A 24,205-nucleotide genomic window follows, 5' to 3' on the forward strand; every position below is an offset into this window, starting at 1 on the left:
AGGAGGGCAAACTCCCCTTCTCCCCCATCCTGCTGTGACATCCAGCTCCTGCCAGCTTTCAGCTCAGAGCTTCCCCTCACTCCTGCAGGGCACAGACAGGGCTGGGGCTGTCACAGAGAACTCTCAGACTGCAGACAGGGTCTGGAAGGCAGGTTTGCCTTGCCATGGGAAGGTGTAGCTGGGGAAGTCAGCAGCAGCATTCTGAGCCCGTGGGCAGAGGGAGCAGGGGCCAAGCCAGAGCTGCAGCTGGGAGCTCCCAGGAATGTGTGATGGATACCCTGACAGGGACCAGGCTGCTCTGAAGCAAATCTACTACAGAAAACACAGACCCATTACTTCTGAGAATGGGATGATGAAGCATCTCAGGTCCAATTTCTCACCATCTGCCAAAAATACAGCAGTACATGGTGCAGGCTCACCTCTGACATCCACACAAATGTGTAACTGCAGGTTCTCAGCTGTGAGCCAGGACTTGAGCAGGCAGCAGGATGATTGCTACTGAGAATCAGAAATGTGGATAGGCTGAAAGAGCCCAGATCTCTGAAAAAAAACCATAGATCCAACCCTGAACATTTTTCATTTCACAAGCCATTTCATTTATCCTCATTTTTTGAAACAGATAGATAAAATTTGACTCACATTTTTAAGAATGCTTAAAATGACCAAATAACCCTTTAAAAAATCAATAAACCCTAAGTAATGATACATCCAATGTTACTTTCAAGATGCCTGTATTTCAAGACACTGCATCACTTACCTCATCAGAAGCAGTTCAGTTATGTACTTTTCTAAGATTACTTCTTTCTTTTCCAATTTCAGTATGATGCTACTTTTGTTCTGTACCTTGTACTCCCTGCAGTGATTTTGCCTTTCTCCTGCAGGCTTCTTTCAGCACTATCAATCATATCTCTCTGTTATGTCCCTTAAAGCAGAAAAAGATGAACAAATTGTTACTCTGCAATTAGTTAAGAACTTCCCTGCTCTATGAGACATGTTCATGAATTAAACCTATGATTTTTTTTCTCTGTACTTCCTCTAGAACAAAAATTTTTAGAAAAGTCGCACAGACAGAAGCTTTAAGTGCTGCATGCCAAATCCCAGCAGTTTAGAAATACAGATATAATATTTCACACACAAAAAGTCCTTACCCTTGTGGGATGCAATTAGAAAACAAAGAGCATATCCTGGAGCTGGTAAGGTGGAGTGTGACCGAAAAAAACAAACAACTACAAAACCCCTCAACAAAACAGCATCAATGGCCATAACATGGCCATTTCCACTGTACCCCCAACCCATGTACAAGCAAAAAAGGTATTGAGGGTTCTGCTAAAAGTATATTTTCTACACATTGCCAAGAGCAAAATAAACACACATTTGAACAGTTGTTTGCAGCATATTTTTCAGGTTTATTTATAAAATCAGATGCTCCTTTAAAGTGTACAGTTAAAATCACAACTGTAAATTCAACCACAGCTGAATATTGTTTCAATAAAATACTCCTACCAACTGATGTAAAAATTCATTCAATTGTGATTCAAAACTGGATTCAGCTGGAAGATAAACTTACCAATACATTATTCATTCAGCAAGTATCTACCACACTGTAAAAATACATGAGGGTCCCTTCTGTTCATAGCAATGCCATGAAAATATCTGCACAACAACTCATCTTTTAAAAACATAATTCTACATTTATGAATACAACAACAACAACAAAAAAAAATTGCCAGTGAAATCCTCTGAGGGTTTCCAAACTGCTGACACCCCCACAGGGGGCAGTAACTGCATCAGTGCTGTACCAGCATGTTTTCCCTCTGACCACTAAATAAGTGATTTTTCCAAGCAGCTCTAAACTGTCTGCAACATTTTGCCAGGCAAAACAAAGCCACAGAAACAAAACAGCAGGTGCAAATCCAGCTGCCACACTCCCTCCACTGGCCTTTCTGATCAGAAGTGCATCTTGCTGTGATCACTCCAGCACACTACAGAGACTAAAGATGAGTACAAGCTGAAGTAAAAACTGCCAGTTCCTGAAAACTTATGGAAATGAGGTCAAAGGCTTGATAAGGCATTTCATTGCAAGATGAAGTTGTGGTTCTAGCAGGGTAAAGAGTGCCTTGGGAAAGTTTGGGGTTTCTTTATCCTAAGGGGATAAAACCTGCTGATTTTGCAGCCAAGTCTGTTTGATTTTTGGGCAAATAATTGTCTTATCATCACACAGGGCACTGATTGATCTGTTCATTCCTCTTACATTGTTCTCCTACACCATAATTTTTTCCATAACCCAGGAAATGTGCAGCCCCAGAGAAGGGATCCTGCACCTAAGATTTAGCCAGGATTACAAACTTGGAATTCAAATTCCTAGGCACATGAATTTTCATTATATATGGCCAGAGGGTCGGTGGTATTCACAGCAATTAAAAAACTCTCTGGGCTGTTGCTCAGTGATTCTACAAATTCACAGCAGCAGGTGGTACAAGAAGGGTTAACATCTCCAAACAAGAAACACAGGTAACATGATCAGGTTTCTACCTACAGAATCTTGATCACTTGTAGCAAAGACAGCACAGGATACAGCAAGTGAAGACTCCCAGATTTTACTCCTGAATTTGGAATAAACTGTGGGTATGCAGCTTTGTGTCTCTGCCTCTTTTTATACAGCTGGGATAATAACAGTCATCTTTTTGACATGTTCATGGACCTATGGATCAAAAGCATTATTCAAGTGTCAGGTACATATTGCCATTCTCCTGAACCGTCTCACTGTTTTACAAAAGAGATGACATAACATGTCTGCCTGCTAAGACATTGCAAATCAGCTCATTTTCATACTTGGGAAATGAACAAAACTTTCAAACTCAGGAAATAAAAATAATGTACACAAAAGAGTCTACTGTTATCATAACTTTCTTTCTGGCTTAGGGTTCCAAGCAATTTTGAAGGAGACAGCTGTCCTTACCTGAAATATTCAATTTAATCTATTTCACTAAATCTCAAAATGCATTGAAGCAATCATTTTAATTTAAGCACAGCTAAGTAGAATGAATTCTAGTGAATAAGTCTAATTTGACAGATAAGTTAATTAAGAAGCTTCCCAATCAAGAAAGAACCCTTACACAAAGTATCTGATCACGTTTTAGAGCAAATATTTTAGGCAGTGTGCTTATAAAGCAGAATAACATGTTAGGAAAATGCTGTAAAAAGACTAGGAAAGGTGTAAGATATTGCCCACATCTTCCTACTTGAATACATGACCTGCTACATGTAAACACCTACTGAAGTCTCTTATTTTAAGAGGTGTTTGAAATTTGAACACAAGCAGTACTGAGGATGTGTGGACCTCTGCTGATTTACAACACGAGAAAAAAAACAAGTTCAAGCTGAAAACTCTGAAAGACAAAGAAACGTAGCTTAAGAATAAATAGAAACCAACAGGTATAAACAGAGCAGGCAAAAACACTGAAAAAAACCCCAAATCCAGAAAAAGAACTCTGCCTGAGTCAAATTAGCCTTGAAAACTCAAAATTCTGTAAAAATAACTTTCCTTAAAATAAACTTTAACAAGAAAGATTGTCACTGGATTGACTTTTACAAGTAAAGAAACCTTTAGATAAATATAGTTTTCCTTCAATGACCTGCAGATCACAGTATTTTACTTGAAGCTTACCAGTAACTGAAATAAGAGAAATGAAAATATTTCACACAGCAGCAAAAGGACTACACAGAACAAAAGGGTAAATAACATGTTACATTCTTAAACTCTTTGCTGAGAAAGCTAAGGTGATTAATAACATCACAAGGAAAATCTGATTACATCCAGCCTTTGATAAACAGAGGGGAAATCAGACAAAATTTACCAGGTTTTCAGCCAAGCATGTCCTGTTTGAAGAGCACTTTGAGACATTAATAAGAACAAGTCCTTTTACATACTGGCAGTGGTTACCATGTTCTGAACTACAAACTCCTTTTTCATCCATGGATTTCAACAGCCAGAGATTCCATTACAATGAAAGAGGTTAAATCTTATGCAGGAAGTCATCAACAGTGCTAAGAAATAATGAATATGTGGTTTGATGCTCAAGTTTAGCTCCACAACATGTGAGTTTTGAAAGCAGAAGAAATGAAATGAATTCTTTTTGGTTTTGGCATCACCACAACAAAAACAAATCAGAGAAACTGCTTAAATAATTTCCTATTTGTTATGTCTGGATTCAACTCCTCTAACCACTCAACAAGAAAACATTAAGATACAAACCCACCTTTTATCTCAGATTACATGTAACTACTTTAATTGATAACTACTTGCCTTGAGAGAGAAAATCTTCCATGGGTCTGTTTTTAAAAAGCAGAGCCTGTGGATTGATACTTTTGGGTTAGTTGGGGTTTTTTAATTGCTGTATGTAATTCAATCTCTGGTGTACTTGCAAACCAGTTATCATTAATTAATTTATATATCTGTCTTGATAAACACAGCTTTAAAATCAAAAGCTGTATAACAACTTGACTCCAAAACACACATCACAAAAAACATAGGGAATAATTTGCTTTTTTCCACTTCAGTTTACTTCTTTTCAATGGGCACAAGCTGGCAAAAGGCATTTAATGTAGAATAACCCAGCCAGTTTCAGCTGCTCTTTAAAAAGCTCACTGGATTCTCAAACCAGCTACATCAATTCCAGAGCCTCAGAATATTTGGATCTTTAGTTTAGACTTTTAAATATTGAACGAAAATGAAGAGTACTGTAGCTGGGCTTCAATACATCCACCTTGCAGAGTAAACATGCTCTGATCAGTAGGTTCATCACCACAGGTTGTTAAACGCTGCATCTTTTCACACTTACTTGCTAACTTCAAAAGAACAAACACCCAAACCAAAAAAATCTTTGTATTTTGCTCATCATTGAGCAGTTAAAGGTTACAAACATAACCCATTCCATGAGGTCAGAAAGTGAAAGAGCCTCCCACTGAAAGATTGTCTTCAGAGTCATGCCAGGAGTGGAGGGGTGGAGGAGGGAGATGGAATTGCATGTGTGACTGCTCATGTTGGTAAGAGGTGGCCATGGAGATCATGGAGCAAAGCCAGAGGAGGGAACAGGGTGGCAATGACACCCAGCAGTGGCACTGGCACAGGGCTGATGTCCTCAGTGTGGCAGGTCTGGAGGTGGCTCTCCCTTGTTCTCCATGCTGTCATCAGCCACCGCAGCCTCACAACTTCCTTCCCTGCTGTCACACGTAACACAGCCCTTTGGAAAGGAGCAAGAAATAGAAATTTAAACTCTTTTTATGAGTATATTTCAAAGGGTCAAACCCTACGGAATGATACGTTGCAATCTCTTGAAACTTCTCACCAGTGGGGTGAGACCTCTCTAAAAGCAGAGATTAATTATACACCTGCCATTGACCTTGCTTCAGAGACCAGTTAATTTGGTTAGTGGAACATGCAGTTCTACCTTGGGAAAAAAAAGGCATTTGACTTTCTTCTTGAATTTCTTCTTTGGAAGAAATTTCTTCTGAAATGATAGACCTTATCATTCTTCTGAATGATAAGGCCTTCTTCTTGAATTTGAAGACCTTATCATTCAGCTTTATAAGCAAGCTCCTTATTGAAGATTTGGACTGCAGCCTGAACAGCAACAACACTGACTAACATAAACAGCTGAAATGCCTGAGTGTATTGATACTTTCCTTGATATTGATATTTTCCTGTTCTTCTGTTTAGAAACAGTTTCGATATTGTACCATTTTTTACAATATTGAAACAAACTCTCCAAACAGAAGTCCTGTATTTCTTGCTGCTGTCAGAAGCCTGGTTGTATTTGCAAAATCACAATCTGCACTAGAAAACACAACTTTCTGCTTAGGAACAGTTTCAGGACCTTAGAGAGAAAATAGTGATATTTGCATACCAATGCATTTCCTAACATCTGAGGTTATAAACATTCAACAGAATTTTCTACACAATCACTGGACCTAATTTTGCTATCTGAATCAAACACAGAGTTCTTCACTCTCGGTCCCTCTGGGAGCCTCTCAGGAACCCTGGGCCAGTCCCGAGTCAGCAGACACCAGGGGGCAGCCCCGACACGGCCGACAGCGGGGAGACACTCACTGTGCCCCGAGGGTACTGAGGGCACCTGGGCTGGGGGGAGACACCCTCTGTGTGTGCCCCGAGGGTGCTGAGGGCACCTGGGCTGGGGGGAGATACTCTCTGTGCCCTGAGGGTGCTGAGGGCACCTGGGCTGGCGGGGAGACACTCTGTGTGTGTGCCCCGAGGGTACTGAGGGCACCTGGGCTGGCGGGGAGACACCCTCTGTGTGTGCCCCGAGGGTACTGAGGGCACCTGGGCTGGCAGGGAGACACTCCCTGTGTGTGCCCCGAGGGTACTGAGGGCACCTGGGCTGGCAGGGAGACACCCTCTGTGTGTGCCCCGAGGGTGCTGAGGGCACCTGGGCTGGCAGGGAGACACCCTCTGTGTGTGCCCCGAGGGTGCTGAGGGCACCTGGGCTGGCAGGGAGACACTCTCTGTGCCCCGAGGGTGCTGAGGGCACCTGGGCTGGGGGGAGACACCCTCTGTGTGTGCCCCGAGGGTGCTGAGGGCACCTGGGCTGGCAGGGAGACACTCTCTGTGCCCCGAGGGTGCTGAGGGCACCTGGGCTGGTCGCCTTTGCAGCACAAGAGACACCAGAGACAGCGGTAGAAGATAAAGGGCCGACTCTTAGCAGGGGTTAATCCAAGGTTTTATTAGGAGTCCCAAAGGAGCTCCTGCACCTCAGGGGGCCTCCTGCCGAGAGCCCAGGGAGATGTGCCAAGTTTACATTTAAAGGGAGGTGGAAACCGACAGTAGATAACACCCTACCAACCAATTAAGTGACCCTAAGGGATGGATGCTGGGGAATGGACATATAGGACAGTGTATGGGGCAAGGCTTGGGGGGCTGACCCCTGGCCTCTGGCTCATCACTCGATGACTTGGACCAAAACTTCTGCATGGAGGGGATGGGATCTGAGTGACTGACAGAGAGCCAGGGTGGGGGATTGGGGATGATATCATCCCAGGAGAGGGATAACACAGGTAAAGGGAGGGAGGTACAGTTTGGGATAAACCATTTGGGAAAAATATGGGAGTACAAAACAAAACTACTTCAAAGTATTACAAAATATAAAAACACACTACAACACTTAACCACAACAGGACAAATGTTATCAATGAGGTATTAGAGAAACAAAGACTAGTTTTCTAGTTTTGTTCCATAGCCAAGGACATACATGTCTCAGTTTTTCTTCTCTAAGAATAAATACCACATCTCAGAACACCACATTTCACAATCCCAGTCCAACATGCAGTACTAAAACAGACAAGAGATTTTTCTGGTACAGAAGTGCATTAACACAGCCTTAAAATTTTCTGTACAACTCAACACTGAAGCTCTAAGTCTTTGTGGGAATAGATCTGTCTTGCCATTCTCCATAGTACCTGGGAGCCCTTTAAACTGATTAAGACATTCTCTAACACACATCAAGGCAAACCAGAAGCAGTTTAGCAGAGTGCCCAAGAGTTGTACCAGCTAAAATAATGAAGTATAAGATTGAATGAATACACCTACAAAAAACTGGCTATTTTTGTGTTTCTTACTTTCCATACACCTGGACCCTCCTCTGCGACTGAGCATTCTTCAGATTCCTGAACACATCTGATCTAATTTTTACTGATATCCCAGCATTACATGCTATTCAATTATAGCAACAATTTTATAAGAAAAAGAGCAAAAGGACTTAATAACAAGAGAAAAAAACAACTCTAGATGCCTTACAGGAGATCATGGCACTGTAGGGTGGCCCTGGCTGGAAATTCCTGGGCTGGCCAAGGCAGGAGGGACCTGCAGCTCCTTTCCTCACCTGGGTGCTGATTTGCAGGGGCACAGTCTGGGTCCTGATCCACGAGTGCACCTCTGCAAGCTCCTTCTTCTGCCCATCTGTGAACCAAGGCTGCTGCTTCTGCATGACTGCCAGCTTCTCCAGATCCTGCTTTAAAACCTCCTCTTTGATTCTGCAGGGAAGAGACATCTGTGAGCACAGCTGTGCTACACAAGCAAGGCAGGCACTGATATTGTGAGAGTCTCTACACCACAATCCATGGCTGAAGCCCAGACAGCATCAGCTGCTGAAAGGGAACTGTACTTCATACCTTATTTGCTTTGTAAGGTTGCTTTCAACACTGGGCTCACATTCTGGGGTTTGCCTGTTGTTGGTTTTGTTGGAAGTTTTTAGTAATGGTGTGGATTTTTTTTGTTTTATGGCTTTATGTGATGCTTTTAAAAATCTGGAATCCAATTACAAATTATATATATATATATATATAAGCTAATTACAAGCAACTTGCAAATAACCTGTAGTTTTACCCCTTCATGCATTCTAAGTACAGGACAATAATATTAATTGTCCTGTACCAATCCCATTAATACTTCAGCAAAAAAGATTACATGTTACCTTATTTTAATAGACAGGGGAATGTGAAAAAAGTAGACAAAAGTAAGTAAATAGCCAGGCCTAAACTGCACAAAAAAATCTAAGACACCTTCTTGAAGTTTCATTGGTACATGTGCTGTTTCCACAGTCTCACTTTAATCCTATAGTTCCATGCACAATTCCAATCTACATGTCAGAAATTGTTGATGTTTTCCAACCTGTTTGGCATTTGGTAATTCATTAGAAATCTCTCAGGTGTGTGATCCATCTTCACCCAGGCTGACTCACGCTTCGATTTATAAGCTGTCCCTTTTTCTTCTGCTTCCTGATTCTCCTCTTCTTTGGAAGCTCCAGAAGAATAATTACTGGCAAAATACTTGCTGCTTTTCCCACTACCTGCTGAGAATGACCATTAAAAAAAAAAAAAAGGCAGATGCCTGGAAAATCCCAGTAATTCAGCACAAGTACACCACCCCCAGTGTATTCTTGCAAGCTAATTCTGTAATACAAACACAGGTATTCCCCGATGATTGCTCTAGCAATTACTACCTATTGAGAATTCAAAGATAAAATGCATTGTCTCAAATTATTCAAGACCTTCAAAGCTCTTTTCACTTTTCTCAAAATTAATTGGCTCAACTTCTCTGCTTCTGAGAGGTCCTGCTCTGGGCAGATTCACCTTTAGCCAAGCAAGACGTAAAGTAGTATCTAATGCAGACAAAAGTGATAATGAGAAAAAATGAAGAGTGACTTCGAGGTTAAAGGAACATCTTCTTAGACTCACATTTCCAACTAGAGTGACTGAAACAAACTTGGCTTCAAGCACTGAAAGGTGATGAGAAATAAAGGCCATGGATCTTCTTACATGGATTTCCCATCCCCACTACAGTATCCTCCTATTAATTCTATGTTAGCAACCCAACTAGCACCAAATACCTAAATCTTGGGCCTCCCTACCTGTGCCATGACCAGAAGTCTCGTTGAAGCTAGAGCCTAAAGAACCAGATAAAGCTGATCCACTGCCTGATGCTGCTGAGCCTGAACCCAACTGTGAGTCCTTGTACAACGAGCAGTCAGGAAATTCAAGAGCAGCAGTTTTATCATTATCTTCTGGATCATTATCCTGGAGACAAAAAGCAGATCCAACATATCCACAGAAGTTACATTTAAGTATGCAAAAGGAAACTCATGCAGTTATTGCATTTGTCACATGTTGACCAAGTTCTCCTATCAATTCAACAGGTTTGGAGGTTTTAGCTCTGAAAATGAGTGGTGGTTTAGAACTCAGGATAACACTCTTCATGGGTGAAAATCAACAAGCATCTGAACTCTAGTTTACTGGTTTCTGCTGTAGATCCTTCCCCAATTTGTCAGGATATCGTATGGATGCACAGAGTTAACAATTTCTGCTGACAAGAGAGGAGTCAGTTCCCTTCACATCCTGTTGGATGGCATGAAGCAGCCATACACATCAAGCAAAGGTGCACTACAGGGAAAATGAGAGTCTTCCCCTGATTCACTATGCGAAGCAACTGCTTCAGCAGCTCCAGGTACACCAGCTCCCCTTTCAGGACCCTACCCTGCAGTTTCAGCTGCTCCAGCCTTTCCAGCCCAATCTGGATTCAGGAGGCAACATTTTTTTCCTTGCCTGCAGAGCTCAGATTCCTGCCTCAGTTTACCGCGGAAGTTGGAGAGGCCTTTTCTATGCCCATGTATGGAAACCGACCCACACGGATCCCTGTTCTTCTTTCATTAGCTGCATCCCTGGGAGACAGAGGGAGTAATTAGAAAAATATCTTCCCTTTGTTTTGGTTCTCCACAGAGACTGTGGGACTGGGTGAAAAAGGATGCAAATTGCGCAGCACTAACCAAGTTCCACATGCATAAAAAGCCCCAAACCCCAAATTCTAGCTGACAGTTCCATTGAAAAGGCTGCTGCCAGAATGCTCAGCAGAAGCAGCTTGTGGCAGCCTAGACCAGAAGATCTCACATTTCTGTCATTTACTAAGTGCCCACACTGTACTGGTACAAGTTCCCATAAGCACAAGTATAAACTGCTTTCTCCACCTCCTGTGCTATTCATGACCTGCAGCCTACATAGCACAGCCAACAGAAAAAGCAGCTGACAAAATCTGTGTCCCTGACACACAGATCATCACCACTGGTTTGGTGACAGAACACTGTGAAAGTTACTTTCTCCTCTACCTGAAAAACCTTTGTTACTTACGTGTTTATTTTCTGCATGTGGCTTAACATCAGCACTAATGGAAAGCTCCATAGGTTTTGGCAGCTCTTCTTGAAGCAAATTCAGCTGAAGTGGGGAGCTGCTCCTTGAACTGCTCAGCAGCAGGGCCTGGTCACACTGGCCCTCTTGCTGGTCCTCCACAGATGAGTGAGGAGAGGCTGGAAAGGGCTGATCCACAGAGCATGGTGCTACAGGTGATGGAGCACAAGGAGGGGGTGCTGGAGGTAACGTGGTGCATGGATATGAAGAGGGGGGATAAACACACTGAGGGCCAGGGAGAAACACATGTTGAGGCATCTGAGCACACATGGGGAAACCCTGAAAAAATACAGCCATAAATGTGCCTATGTTTGGGGGATAAAAGACTGGGTATGACTGTGGTCCACAGCACAGCTGTGATGAGGACATGGACTGGGGTTGTGATGAGCGAAGGGCAAGCTGCTCTCCTCCAGAAGAGGCTGGAAAAGTAGACACTGGATTCAAATAGGCAGGAAATCCCACAGGAGGATGGACATTCAGACTGGAGGAGCTCAGATAGGACACTTCTGAGGGAGAGAACAACTGTTTCTGATTTGTTCTCTTCTCACATGGAAGACTATTTCTATTTTTACTAGAAGAGTGGCTATCTGAGCACTGTCTCTGAGGTTTCTGGCGCTTGAATTTTCCATGTTTTCCTTTTTTACAGTTAGCTGGGCTCATCTGCTTTGAAGGGGAATCACCTGAAGAAGAAAAATACACATATTCACTGAAATGAGAGAACCAGGAAAAAAGAGAAAAAAAAGGAAAACAGCCAGATAAATGAGTATGGCTTAGCCAGAGCTGACTTTCCTCTGGATAATTCTTCCAGAAACCAGTGATGGATTTGCTGACATATCTACAGTATTTTTCTTCATGTCATCAATTTTCTTATTGATCACTTTGGCTTATCCCAATCAGATCTTTTACATTCTTTCAAGAGCAGGCAACAAACTACCTGGGATTTGCAGGCTTTATTGCAGTAACTATCTGCTTTGTGAAAAGTCTAAGATAGCAAGACCCAAGACTGAGCAGACTTTCTGCATGGGCAATGCTGCTATCAAATCTTGGCAATCCAAAGGAAGCATTCTGTAAGCAGCCACAATAAGACACTGACTGAATTATACAAAGGAGAACCAGACTTCATGGTCAGGTTGGTCTTTTAAATCACCTAACAATTCTTTATTTCTCAAAGCTGCTGCCTACCTTGGCCATAGGAATGTCTGTTGTTACTTCCACTTCCTTGTTGAAGGTAAGTCCTAAACGGAGAGAGCAAGACCCTCTGTCTGAACTTGTCAACGTAGTTCTGCTCCTCCTTTTGAGTGTGGGCTGACAATGTCTCTTTTGTTAGCCCAACTGGCTTTAAGTCCTCAGGCAGCACTGTAAGACTCTGAGCATTCACAGGAGGCAGCTCAATTTGTTCACTTCCAACAGCAGCATCCTCCATTGTAGTCACTTCTTTGAAGGGGGAAGAAAACAAATCACTCTCTGCTCTGCCCTTCTGGTGTCAACTACCACAAAACCCAGAGTGTTAAACAGAAAATCTCATCTGAGCTACTGAGCAAAGGCATGGGGACAAAATATCCTTTCAACTCAAATATAGTTAAACTAACATCAACTGAGCAAATTCCTTTGCATGGTCTGGAAAACTTCAAATTCACTTTGAAGTTGGAGGCATGTCTTTCTTCATATTTTCTTAGTAAAATAGCAGCTACATACTTTTTTTTTTTGCGTCTTTCTGCATTAAAATGAAGTGACATTGGCCCCACAGTAATTTTTATTTGAATATTTATCCTCAATGGCCAAAAGCACATTGTTGTGTTTGAGGCATAGACAATGAAGTTCAAGGGGAAAGGAAACAGTGTAGTCTGTTAAAACTATTTTACTAAAACACCCTAAAAACCTCCAGGCTCGAGTTTTTCTTCACAACACCCTGAGAAGTACTTGAATATTTCACAATTCACATTCATTGAGGATGTATCTTAAATGAACAAAACTTTCTCACCGTGTACTTGAGGCTGGAAACATTGTGTAAATTGAAATATCAGTCAGTGTTTTGTGAGTGTGAACAGTACCTGATTCAGGGTGTGGGACATGCACTATAGTGCTGCTGTAGCTGCACTGGCTGGTGACAGATATGACACTTGGAGCCTTGTTGGACAGGGTCAGGTCTGCCAGAGGAGCTCCCACCATGCCTGAAGTTGTCTGGTCTTTCAGCGTCTCTTCCAGACCAGCAGATATTGGCGTGTGGGACTCAACTGCTGACAGCATAGCAGTATCTATTGGCAAATGACAAAGTTTCTACATGGAATTCCATTCCAAGCACTGTGCTCCCAATTCATCAAGTCTCACTGGTTCAGAAATAACCAGTAACTATGCAAACTATTAAATAAGACAGTTTTATATACTAAAAGAAGTATTTACATGCCAGTGCAATGTCAGCACATACTAAATGTGGCATAAACTGAGTGAGCAACAGAAGGTTCATTTAACAACAACAACAAACAAGAGTTCTTTTGATGCATTCAAAGACTTAACATTTCAGCTTATGTTTAACTGGGAGATCTAGGCAATTTAGGCAAATATTTACTAAATATTCACTAAAATACTGTTAACAACACAACAGTTTGAAAAGTGGACAAACTCTGGAACACACAAAAGTGACATATAAAAAAATTCCAATCAGTTTTTGTGGTTCTAATATGATGGTCAGTACACTTTGTGTTACCTTCCAATGCCCTGACTTCCTGCTGACTTTGCTGGACTTGTTTGTCATCTTCTGAAGATGACGATGATGTATTTGCAGAAGATTTACATTTCCTTTTCAATGCTGGAATACTGCAGCTCTCTAGATATCTGAAATGAAAGCATATCACAGGAAGCTCTCTCTACTTTGGGGGGTGTTTTTCTCCATTTGGAGAGACAAACATTTGAACAATCCAAACTGGAGATCCAGAGGTTAACTAGTATTTTAAATTCACTGCAGGAAGTTCTGGACACGTATCTGCTTTCCAAGGAGTATTTTAAATAAAATCTATCACTCTTTGAAGGGGGAAAAAAAAGAAAAAAGAAAGAAGATTATATTATCCACTGGGTTAAGAAATACTGACATTTTATAAATTATATCAACTTTCTGTTTTATATGGATGTTCTCACAGTGTGTAATGAGAAGACACAGACATATTAGGATCATCAAAATTCACTTAAATTCATATTGCACCAATGACAGATGTCAACAAATAGTTACAAACAGAATCTTAGGTCCTAAACTTTTCATTACTGTGTAATTCAGATTGGGCAATCCATCCCAATGCTCAGAGAGGCAGAAAACTTTACAAACAATCCCAAATTTATCTCACAACTCAGATGCCAATTTAAGACCAATGCAAACTGCTTGGATATTTACTTTCTACCAATTAATCTTAAACTTGTATCACTAAAATTTTTCATAGTTTCATACCTGATGATACTATCAACACAATTGATCTGCTGATAGGAAGGAACATGTGGAGTCTTCTTTGGATCATCATAAAATGCATTGCCTGGTTCTGTGCCATCCCCTCTCAGTGTCTGAAGAAAACAGGAAGCAGGGTGCCTCTTCCCTGGAACAGAGAGAGCCTTTAAATATTCCTGTCAAGGGCATCTAAACACTACCCTCACACAGATATATAAATATAAATATATTTATTTATATATATATATATATACACACACACACACAGGTAACTATTGGTGACAGCATAGCTCCCATTATGAAGTTATTCTGCATTTTTATCTCTATTTATATGTTTTGAGGCACAGGAAGAAGAGGGAGAAAGATGCCTGAAAAAAGCCAATCCCCTCCCCACCTTAAACAGCCATTCAAAAAAGCAAACACAAGGAAAACAGCATATAAAACCCCCTGCATTTAAGTTGCAAATAAAGCCACAATTAACATTACTCTTCTTTCAATTTATACATCACAGAATCCAACCCATTATTTAACAGTAATTCAAAATTTTGTATACTATGAATACACTGGCCAGAGTCCTACTAATATTGACACATTCCTCTAGGACAACACCAGCAGTTAACTTTACTAGAGAGTATCACAGAGCAGAATGCTTTAATACAGATTCCTTTGATATTTGAGGGAACATCCAGTTTCTCCATACATTTGTGCTACATACAAACTGCAAATTATGTGCATTAATATAACATTAAGAACTCAGTAACTAAATCCCTGCTTCAGTGGGAAGTAGGGCCATATTGTCCAGCCCATGATCGTTTCTAGGAGCTCACATGTGAGTAACCAAGGGGAGCTTCTACACTACTTGCTACAAGCACATGTGCATTTTCACTAGAAAATATTAAAGTATAAAAAAGAAGTTTGTTAACCTAGAAAGAGACAGATATTTTCCTCCACATTTCAAGGAGGAGTTAAAAAGTTATTGCATCTGCTGAGGTTATTTTTAGAGATGTGTTGGGGGGAGGGTGGGGAGCTTATATCTGGGTTTTAAACAAAACAAACCTCATGTCTAAGCCATGCTAAAAAAGGCTATCTAAAGTTCTCCAGCGTAACACCAGGTAGCCAAACTCATGGCTACAGATCTACAGGAGTTCATGTTACCTTAAGGATCATAACTACATTAACTTACCTCCCAAAACTTCTGAGCTCACAGCCTGTTCATTTGCATTCTGTGGCTTGCTCCTCGATGCAATGTACAGCTGCTGCCCCAGGTTCTTTATTCTGTTGACATCTGCACAAACTTGTTGCAATGTCATCTTGAGACACACAAAAAATGCAAAGTCAGAATAAAATGAGCACAAAGAGGCCATAGGAGCTGACTTGGGTATTTGTATTCTTCAAATTGAAAGGGAGCAGACTATCAACCTAAGCCTGGTATCTATTGGTATTTGTAAGCTTAATTAATCCAATTATCATGGTTAATTTAAGCAAATTAACTATGATAAAGCTCAAACAGCCACAGCATTTGAATGTTTTAATACCCATGCCAAGCACTGAACGTGAGAATAAGCTGATGACTTATTCATCAGGAGCCTCACAAGGAAATAAGGTATTTGCAATGCTTGTTTTAGGACAGCACTACTTCCACTCTCTTCCACAGCAGTGAGCAAAATTAGGAGCAAAACCCAAAAGCCAGCACTCTCTAATTAACCAATTTAGCCTGAACATGGCTTTATTCTTCCCATGTCAGTAAAATTCATTATGAGAACTTTACATGTACAGAGTAAACATTTTAATTTTTACAGGTGTAGTTTCACTATTCTGCAGGCAGTGACACATTTAGACTTACTGGTTCCTGTGTTTCCTCTGCACAGTTCCCATTGGAGTCACTTGAAGATGCTATGCTGATGTAGTGCTCATAAGAACCACTGCTTCCAAGGCTTCCATAACCACTGGAAACATTGCTGTGAACTGGCTGTATGAGAGGAAAAAAAAAATTAAAAATCATCCTCTGAGAGAACAAAGTGAAGGAAACAACATACTTTGCAACACAGAACTTCAAATAAACAAAGACAATCAAGTGAAAAGTCAGTATTCTGTCTGGGCTCTACCACTTGCTTATGAAGAATTCTCTACCATGCTTCAAACTGTTTCAAGATGCAGATTTACCTTTCAACATAAAGACTTGGCAGAAAAGTCAAACTGATTTTTTTTTTTGTAATGAGGTGGGCCTGTATTTATGTAGAAATTTCCTTTCAGACCTCTTAAAAGACCATCCTCAAAACAGCCCACTAATCAGACTCAAGTTTCTTTAGCCTTCACTTAAAAGGCCAGCCTTTGTTCTGAAATTCTTTTGCCTTCTTTACCTGCAGAAGCAGTTTGTAAATTTGTCCTTGTAATTCTCTTATCTCTTTCTCCACGCTGCTGGTTTCTTTACTTCTTGGGGCGAAGACATCTTCATTCAGAGGGCTTCTGGAGAGAGCCAACAGCATTTCACTGTTCATTTTCATTTGATGAAGAAAAGATAGCTACAAACACTTAGAACAGATTCTTAATTGATTTTTGATTATTTTGACTGTTCTGCTGACTCAACACAGAGGAATGTCATCTGTCCCCAGAGCTGCTCTGAGCAGGGAAGCTCCAAGGAAGTCAATACAGCAGCAGAAACACCAGTTAAAGCTGACATCACCCCTCTGTCTCCTTCACTCAGAAGGCAAACTCATACCCTGTAAAATCTTGTATAAAAGATCACTTTGCAAAGTCAGAAGGCCATTCACAAAAGCCATTTTCTCTAAGAGAAATCAGGTAAGAAGGCAGACAATCATATTTTCAAATTTCTTGAAAACTTAGGAGAAACATCAGAAAAAATAACTTGTATGTTCAATACTAAATGCATTTTAAAAAGATGTTGCCTTGGTAAATATTTAAATGCTGTATCAAGTAAATATGCCAAAAGGCGGCCAATTATTGGGTTTTTCTGGCGAGCATGAATTAATTTTCGATAATTATTTGTTAAAGTGATTAATTTTATGCTGCTTTTTAGCTTTGACTCATCTAAAACTGGCACTTTAATTTGGACATCAACTACATGCAAAAACCTGCTAAAATAAGTAGGTAGCTTTGCCTTTGACTTCAAAGTAATTCACTTATTTTCACACTTAATAAACAAGACTAATGCTGTTCTGAAGGAATGGTGTGAAGACAGATGCTAGGCTGTTGTCACATCAGCAAGAGCAAATTATGTCCCTAGTTCAGTACTTAGACTGTTTTATTTTGCAGGGTAATCAATGAAAAGCTCTTTATTTGATCAATTCCACAACTGACTTACGTGCGGACTTTGTGGCGGCCAATGATGAACACAACTTTCCTGCTCCAAGGATTCACAAAACTGGACCAGCTGGTGTCCAGTATGACATAATCCCCATTTTGAGTACAAAATCTAATAGGTAAATGCTCAAAAGGGGGCTGGCCAGCAAATTTCAGTACTGGAAGAAAAACATAATCAAGAAAGAAGGTTTAGCTTACATTGTGGCAGTAGTGCAAGCACAAACATGACTGGGGTTCTTAGAACTTTGGGATTGAACTCACTTTGATCTCAAACTGACTGCATGAGTTAATTAGTTAATTTTTATCAAGATTGCAGATCAGTCACATGTCAAGCAACATGAGAAAGGAATGATAAAGAATCATAAAACCAACAGAAATTCCTCTAAAAGCAGCTCTTACTTTTCCGGTGGATAGTGATCATCAAAGGACGATCTTCCGGGTGCAAATACATCAGTATGGATGTTCCAATTAAATCCTGAGGTAAGTAACCCAACAAAGGCACTGCTCTGAAACCCAGACATTATCACAGGTTATAATAACATTTTCACTATTCCCATCCTTAACCCTTTGCTGATCAGTGAAGTGCCCATGCACAATCTACAGTGAAACTAACTAAAGCAACAGAACATTTCCCAACCCATCTCATAATCCTGCACTGTAATACTGACACATAAATACCAATGACAAACATTTCTGTGCCTGGAGATTTAACAGATATTCACATTTGCAGGCAGTTTTGTTTACATGCAATGGGGAAAAAAAATGTATCTTGAAGACAATGGGTCATAGGCACATTATCAGTAATTATGCTCATTTTCCACTGTTGATGCTACCACAGCTCCCTGTTGCCCTGGATAAGGAAAAGTGACTGCAGTTCTGTTTAACATGTGTTTTAAGCTAACAAAAGAGATTACATCTGTGGAGTGTGAAATGCTTTCCATGAGTGGACTAACACAAAAGTGTTTGGTTTCATTACATATTGCCAGTTGCATAGTACAACTACTTTACTTGGGTCTCCAGCTGCATCACTTAATTATTTTTTCTACCTCTCCATAAATACCTCACAGGTCTTAAAAACTCAAATCTCTCACCTGTCATCTATGTCCAGAAAAACACATCCAGGGGTGTGTGTGGTGGTGAATATTCTTTTATCCATAGGAATTCGAGGAGCTAATAGAAACAAAATATGTACTAAGACAGAAAACTTGGGCATTTACTGGTTCCTAAACTTTATAATTGTTTGCTGCTTTCTAACTCACAGAAACATTACATATTTTTAGGTACTACAGACTTCTCCCAAAAATAAAAATAACAAGTAGAAGTGAAATGCTTTGGAGCCTGGCAAAGGCAGCACAGATATTCTGGATTTGCATGCATGCACACACAAGCTACAACTTACACAGGTGTGACTACCCAAGCACAGGCTCTAAACAAAGGAAAAAGACTTTCATACACTGCATTTTTCTATTGGCTTGGATATTTTTCCTACTGGAAGCTCCTGACTTGCCTTCATATCCAGAGTGGATTTTCTCAGCCAAAGCCAAGCAGCAGGACTCTGCATCCACATGGACAGAAGTGCACACGTGGACCAAGTATGGGGTGATTCTGAAGGGGTAACAACGTGCTTCTTGTTCTTGATCCTTCCCACCCCTGAGGAAAAGCAAAAGGGATTAACACCATGCTTTCAAGGCTCTCATACTGTGTGCCACGGTTAGAGCCCTGCCCAGAGAAGTTATGCTGAGCACAAACCCAAATAATCAGCTCCTGTGCACACTCCTTTGAGATCCAAGGTCAACACACTCAGCAACACTGAAGTCAAGTAGGTGTTTTGTCTCCAACACTTACATTCAGAGACTGTTTAGAAATATTCCTATTCTAATGGTTAAAGATTACCTTCTAATTCCCAGGTCTATCTACAAAACCCACTCATTCAGTTTTGTGCTCTCCTTCAAGCTAAACAGTTCTTTTTCTGCTTGTTGTTTATTCTGTACCATTTTTAGGAAAAAAGAAATTCAACTATCTGTCTCCTTCAAGGTTAGTTTTCATAAAGCTATGTAAGAAAGACTGCTCCAGACTTGGTGCATTGTTGTTCTTTGATATCTTCCATAAGAATTTGTCTTCCTAGAATGTTTTTGAACTGCAGCAGCACACAACATTCTTGATGACATCTTAACCACAGCTTTGCAACAGCTGTGGTAACAATTTGCACTTTCTATTGCAAGTGCTTTTCCACCTGTTATAATTTCAATATTGTACCCAGCTCTTACAGAAAGAACTGAGTTACATTTTTGAAGATTATCATTTACACTGAAAGTTACTTTCTTATTGCACACTTAGTTTTCTAAAATGTTTCTAGAGAGAAGCAAGTAAAGTGAGTGTCATAAAAACTACTTCTGACACTTCTGGTCTTTGGGAAAACAAAAGATACAAATGGAAATTGGATACAGCAGAAGTCTAACTCATAAAAAACCGTTTTCTCACTTAAGCCTAGAGTGTGTGCTTGTGAAAAAATATTTTTACTCATAAAGCCAACATAATCAAAAAGATCTGTTACATAAGGGAAGCAGAGACAGATGTTGTACAAAATCATGGAGAAAAACTGTTATAAAATGTTTATATATCCAAGGAACAGCTCCCTAACAATGCTATCTGTCCTGCTACATTCATTTCAGGTGCCCTTACACAATTCAAGAGACAAAGGTGGTTTAAGAGCTAATGTTGTTGAAACACATGAATGAATCAATGATCAACTGAAAGATGGAGTAAGTGTCCTATCTGCTCAGAAGCAAACAGTTCTTACTGAAATCCAGAGATCACCTGAGTCTGGGACAGAATTGCACTGAAGACTGAAAGCCAATCTCAATTTTTTTTCCTCTTTTAGCTCTAAGATTAGTCAGGTACTAAGCAACAAACAGCATTCACAGCAAGTCAGGCTTCACAAGCCTCAGGAGTCAGGCTTCACAGTGGGACTTAGGTGACTTGAGTTTCCATTAAGGCTTCTGCCCCAATCTCTCAGCAATCTTAATCTCAAAACACTTCTTGCCTCCACTCTCAAACAGTAAAAGGGGGGGTGGGGGGGCAGCAATTTTTCACAAGACCATTCTCCTGCATGACAGTACTTAAGGAAACCAATAGGTCCAGGAGAAAAACGTATAAACAGTTTTCCTTCTGTCCCAGTGCAAGTTTATGCATCACTCTGGGCAAGATGTTCAAAATGTTCTACTGGATGACAACATTAAACACAGAAAGCCCATTTTGTAATGGAGTTTCATGAGCTCACACTAGTCAGCTATAACAATAGAACAGTTTCTGCTAGTACTGTACCCCTTGTCAGCCTTCACAAAAATAAAACTGTAACAATAAACTCACCTGATCCTGCAGAAAAAGGATTTCACCTGGGCATATTCATATGGAGAAGCTAATAAGATGAACACATAGGAAGTATCAGTTAATACCCTTAAAAAGGTCACACCTCTCAGAACTATGTTAAACTCTGCATTCTCCAGACTTTCTGAGCAAGACTGAAGTTTCACAACCTACTCTTTATTAGCTACTGAATTGTCTGTTCAACAGTCTGCTCCCACCTCAAATGTTATCTCTCCTTTCTCTAAGAGTGAGAGTCCACTCACTCTTAGAGAAATCACTGACCTGGAATTAAATTCACAGGAAATGTATATATATATAAAAAAAAAAAAGGAAACAAACAAATCAACCAACCAATCAACACACCAAAAAAACTTTCTGCAGTGCATCACTGGGAAAAGGAAAGGTGCTCTCTCCTTTGGTACTTGGCTTTATGAGCCAAGTACCAAAAACTATATACAGGAAAGAAAACCACAACTCCACTGGGGTGCCACTGCTCTGCTGGGTAGGCACATCACTGGCATCCAAGTTGTGGAATCCCTGGCATTCAAAACCTCCAGATGTCTCAGATTCTTTGATACCAAGGACTTTGGACTTCTCAGAACTGATGCCAGAACAGTCCCATGTCAAGGTGGGCCAAAGACACAGCCTTGGCTTGCAAGCTACATTTGAACTGCTCACAAATAACACAGGACTCAAAAGTCTCAGTTTAGACACATCCAGCACTAAATAGCAAATCAGCTTAAAACTTGGGTTTGATGAGCTGTGAGTGGACCATAAACACAAAGCACCTAAGCAACCATGAAGTGTAGATTAAACAACTTTAAGCTCACAATCAGACTTATTTTCTTTTCAAAAATCAGCAGTATTTGGAATGAGTAAGATGATACATGAAACAATGCAGTATGTGCCTTTTATTTACCCCAAGTAAGAGTTAAGTCTTGAGGAGATTAGCTAGGACTGGTCCCACAGCCACTCCAGTTCTCAAAGGGAAAAGGAACAAATGAGGCTGATGCACATTGGTAGCATAAGCATCTAAAATATCTACTCTGTCCTCATTCTGCAAAGACAGGAAGACACACAGAGCATTTACAAGCATTGCCATGTCCCACCTGTTTGACTTTCCATGTTCCAAAGGGGCAGGTGAGACTGGTCAGTGTGAGTGTAGAACACACTCACATCCTGAGGGACAAGCAGCTCCACAAACCGGGAGGAGTCCAACACTTTCTTCTTACAGTTCAGAATAGAGGCTGCCTGCTCAGAAATGTGCACTATGCGTCCAGACAGCAAAGAAAATACAGCCACAAACGTGTCCTGGAAAACAAACATTAAAGGCAATCATTGCCTGAAACACAGCAGTGAAAATGTAAGGATAAAAAGGAAAACAACCCCAAAACAAACAAACCTACCAAGCTCAAAGCACCACACACCACAACCTCAAAGGTTCAAAGCTATGTTGGGTAGTGTGTGATCCACTAAACTCTCCAGTGCTGCAGCAGTGTACTCAAGATTTACAAATGCTAATAAGACTGCATTAGTCTTCTCAAAACAGATTAATGCTTGTCTTTGCTCTGACTGCTTATCACTCCACACACTCCTCCACAAATTTCAGAGGATTCATCACAATTCCACACACAAAAACATTCTGAGAGCTTTCCAATATTTTTTTGTATTTTTGATACATCATCCAACAGTACTGAATTTCAAGAAACTTCTTTGTAAAGCAGAGTCAGAAAGCATAACATCTATTGCAAAACATTAAAAAAATTAAATGCAGAGTACAAATAGAAACAAAAAGTCCCTCAGAAATATGGATCTGATTGGTCTTAAATCCTTCTCTGTCTCAAGAGATTACTCTGCTGTAAATGAATTCTCAAACAGCTATTTGTTGCTTCTGGCCAAAAAAAAAAAAATTAGTATTTCTGCACTCACTTTGTTGGGTACTGACACGGCAGAGATAAGATGTAATCTTGATTTATCTCAAAAAACTTGAAGGTCTGTCTGGGTAAAATTTAAAGGCCTTTCAATTTTACACATTCTATTTCTACAGAACAATGTTAGGAGACTATATTTGGTGAAATTGAATGAACTCCTTGAGTGTGCCTGAATTCTTACAGTGTTTTTTGGAGTGTGTTCAGATGCAACTGCCACCAACTCTTCTATGCTGTATGTCACCACATCTGCCTGAAACACTCTTCGGTCATTCAGAGCCTGGAAAAAGTCATTGTTTGCTAATTGAAAAAAAAAAAAAAAACAAACAGAAAAAGCAAAACAAACACAAGGAAGTCAGTAAGGAGACTACTTTGAAAATATTTCTTACAGCCCTTGTACTTTTGTCATCTTTTTGGTGAAGTCCAAGGTGGGATGAGAAGGTCTGTGTAGTGACAAAGGGAAAAGGAATACTGATTATACTACTGGAGTAACCTCATTTTGTTACAGAATACAAGCATGAAGAAGCAGTACAATTTTAGCTACTTAGTTCAGTGGGAAAACACAAATTAACCAATAACTTTTCAAAGTAGGATGGGAATATAATTTTCTTAATATACATAAAAAGTTACTATTAGGCACCTCTTAGCTATGGGACTCTGAAGAAAAGAAAAGCAGTAGAGGGTATCTCAACAGAAGAGATAACACTGTTGCTTAACAAAAAAAAAAAAACTGGCAACAAAGCCACAGTGCTTCAGAAAGTCACCTGTTTGCAGGATAACTGGAATGCATTCTTTTAATCCTACTTGTTGCCAGACACATCTATGCAAACCATGCTGCTGTTGTGCAGGTTTTCTCCACACGTACCTTGGACCTGCTGGACACACTGCAAGGCGTAGTTGAGAGCACTGATGGTGCTGGGCTTGTTAGAACTCCTTTTCTCCTCAGGCAAACACCTTTTCATTTCTTGGATCATCATCATCATATCTCTGTGAGACTGGCTCCAATTCAGCTGCTCGCTGTGAAACACAGGTTAAACTTCACCAGAGAACTCTGGTGACGATTTTTTTACTACTACCCAACTAAAATTACTCTCTAAATCAACATTTTATGGGAATGGCTGCAGAGTCATGTAACATCCAAGAATGTCCTCATGCTCATTCACTAAATTTCCTGCTACATTTTTCTCACTTCCTTGCAATTGAAGATTTTCTCCTCTACCTTCCTCCTTCCCAACTCCAGTGTCATGGATGGCAAAGTCACATTGAAACCACTCAGCTTGCTAAGATGCCTAGCAACTAAAAAGAAGGTGATGTTTACTCTGGATTTTCTAAATAACATGGGTATTAAAATAATTAATAAATGCTGATTCTTGATCTCTCTAAGGTTTTTGAGCCTTGAAGGCTGTCCCTG

At 40.4% G+C, this 24,205-nt stretch overlaps 1 protein-coding gene across 2 annotated transcripts; it reads right to left on the bottom strand.

Annotated features, from left to right (window-relative positions):
• Positions 1 to 1,382: 1,382 nt before the first annotated feature.
• On the bottom strand, positions 1,383 to 23,777 carry PER3 (period circadian regulator 3). Of its 2 annotated transcripts, none has more exons than XM_066564062.1 (20): positions 23,660 to 23,777; positions 22,979 to 23,094; positions 21,976 to 22,177; positions 20,870 to 20,918; positions 19,008 to 19,150; positions 18,592 to 18,670; positions 17,900 to 18,006; positions 17,502 to 17,658; positions 16,540 to 16,645; positions 16,023 to 16,148; positions 15,363 to 15,489; positions 14,186 to 14,327; positions 13,454 to 13,581; positions 12,801 to 13,004; positions 11,932 to 12,183; positions 10,693 to 11,429; positions 9,423 to 9,588; positions 8,684 to 8,861; positions 7,896 to 8,046; positions 1,383 to 5,243 (listed from the first exon to the last, which is right to left on the bottom strand). In XM_066564062.1, the coding sequence occupies exons 1-20, from the start codon at positions 23,775 to 23,777 to the stop codon at positions 5,142 to 5,144; spliced, it is 3,390 nt and encodes a 1,129-aa protein (XP_066420159.1). In that variant the 3' UTR covers positions 1,383 to 5,141. The 2 variants fall into 2 exon arrangements, with proteins under 2 accessions (XP_066420159.1, XP_066420158.1); XM_066564061.1 differs by having other exon boundaries at positions 8,684 to 8,864; positions 23,660 to 23,774.
• Between the last annotated feature and the right edge of the window lie 428 nt (positions 23,778 to 24,205).

The sequence above is a fragment of the Molothrus aeneus genome, chromosome 21, assembly GCF_037042795.1.
Source record: "Molothrus aeneus isolate 106 chromosome 21, BPBGC_Maene_1.0, whole genome shotgun sequence".
NCBI lineage: Eukaryota > Metazoa > Chordata > Aves > Passeriformes > Icteridae > Molothrus > Molothrus aeneus.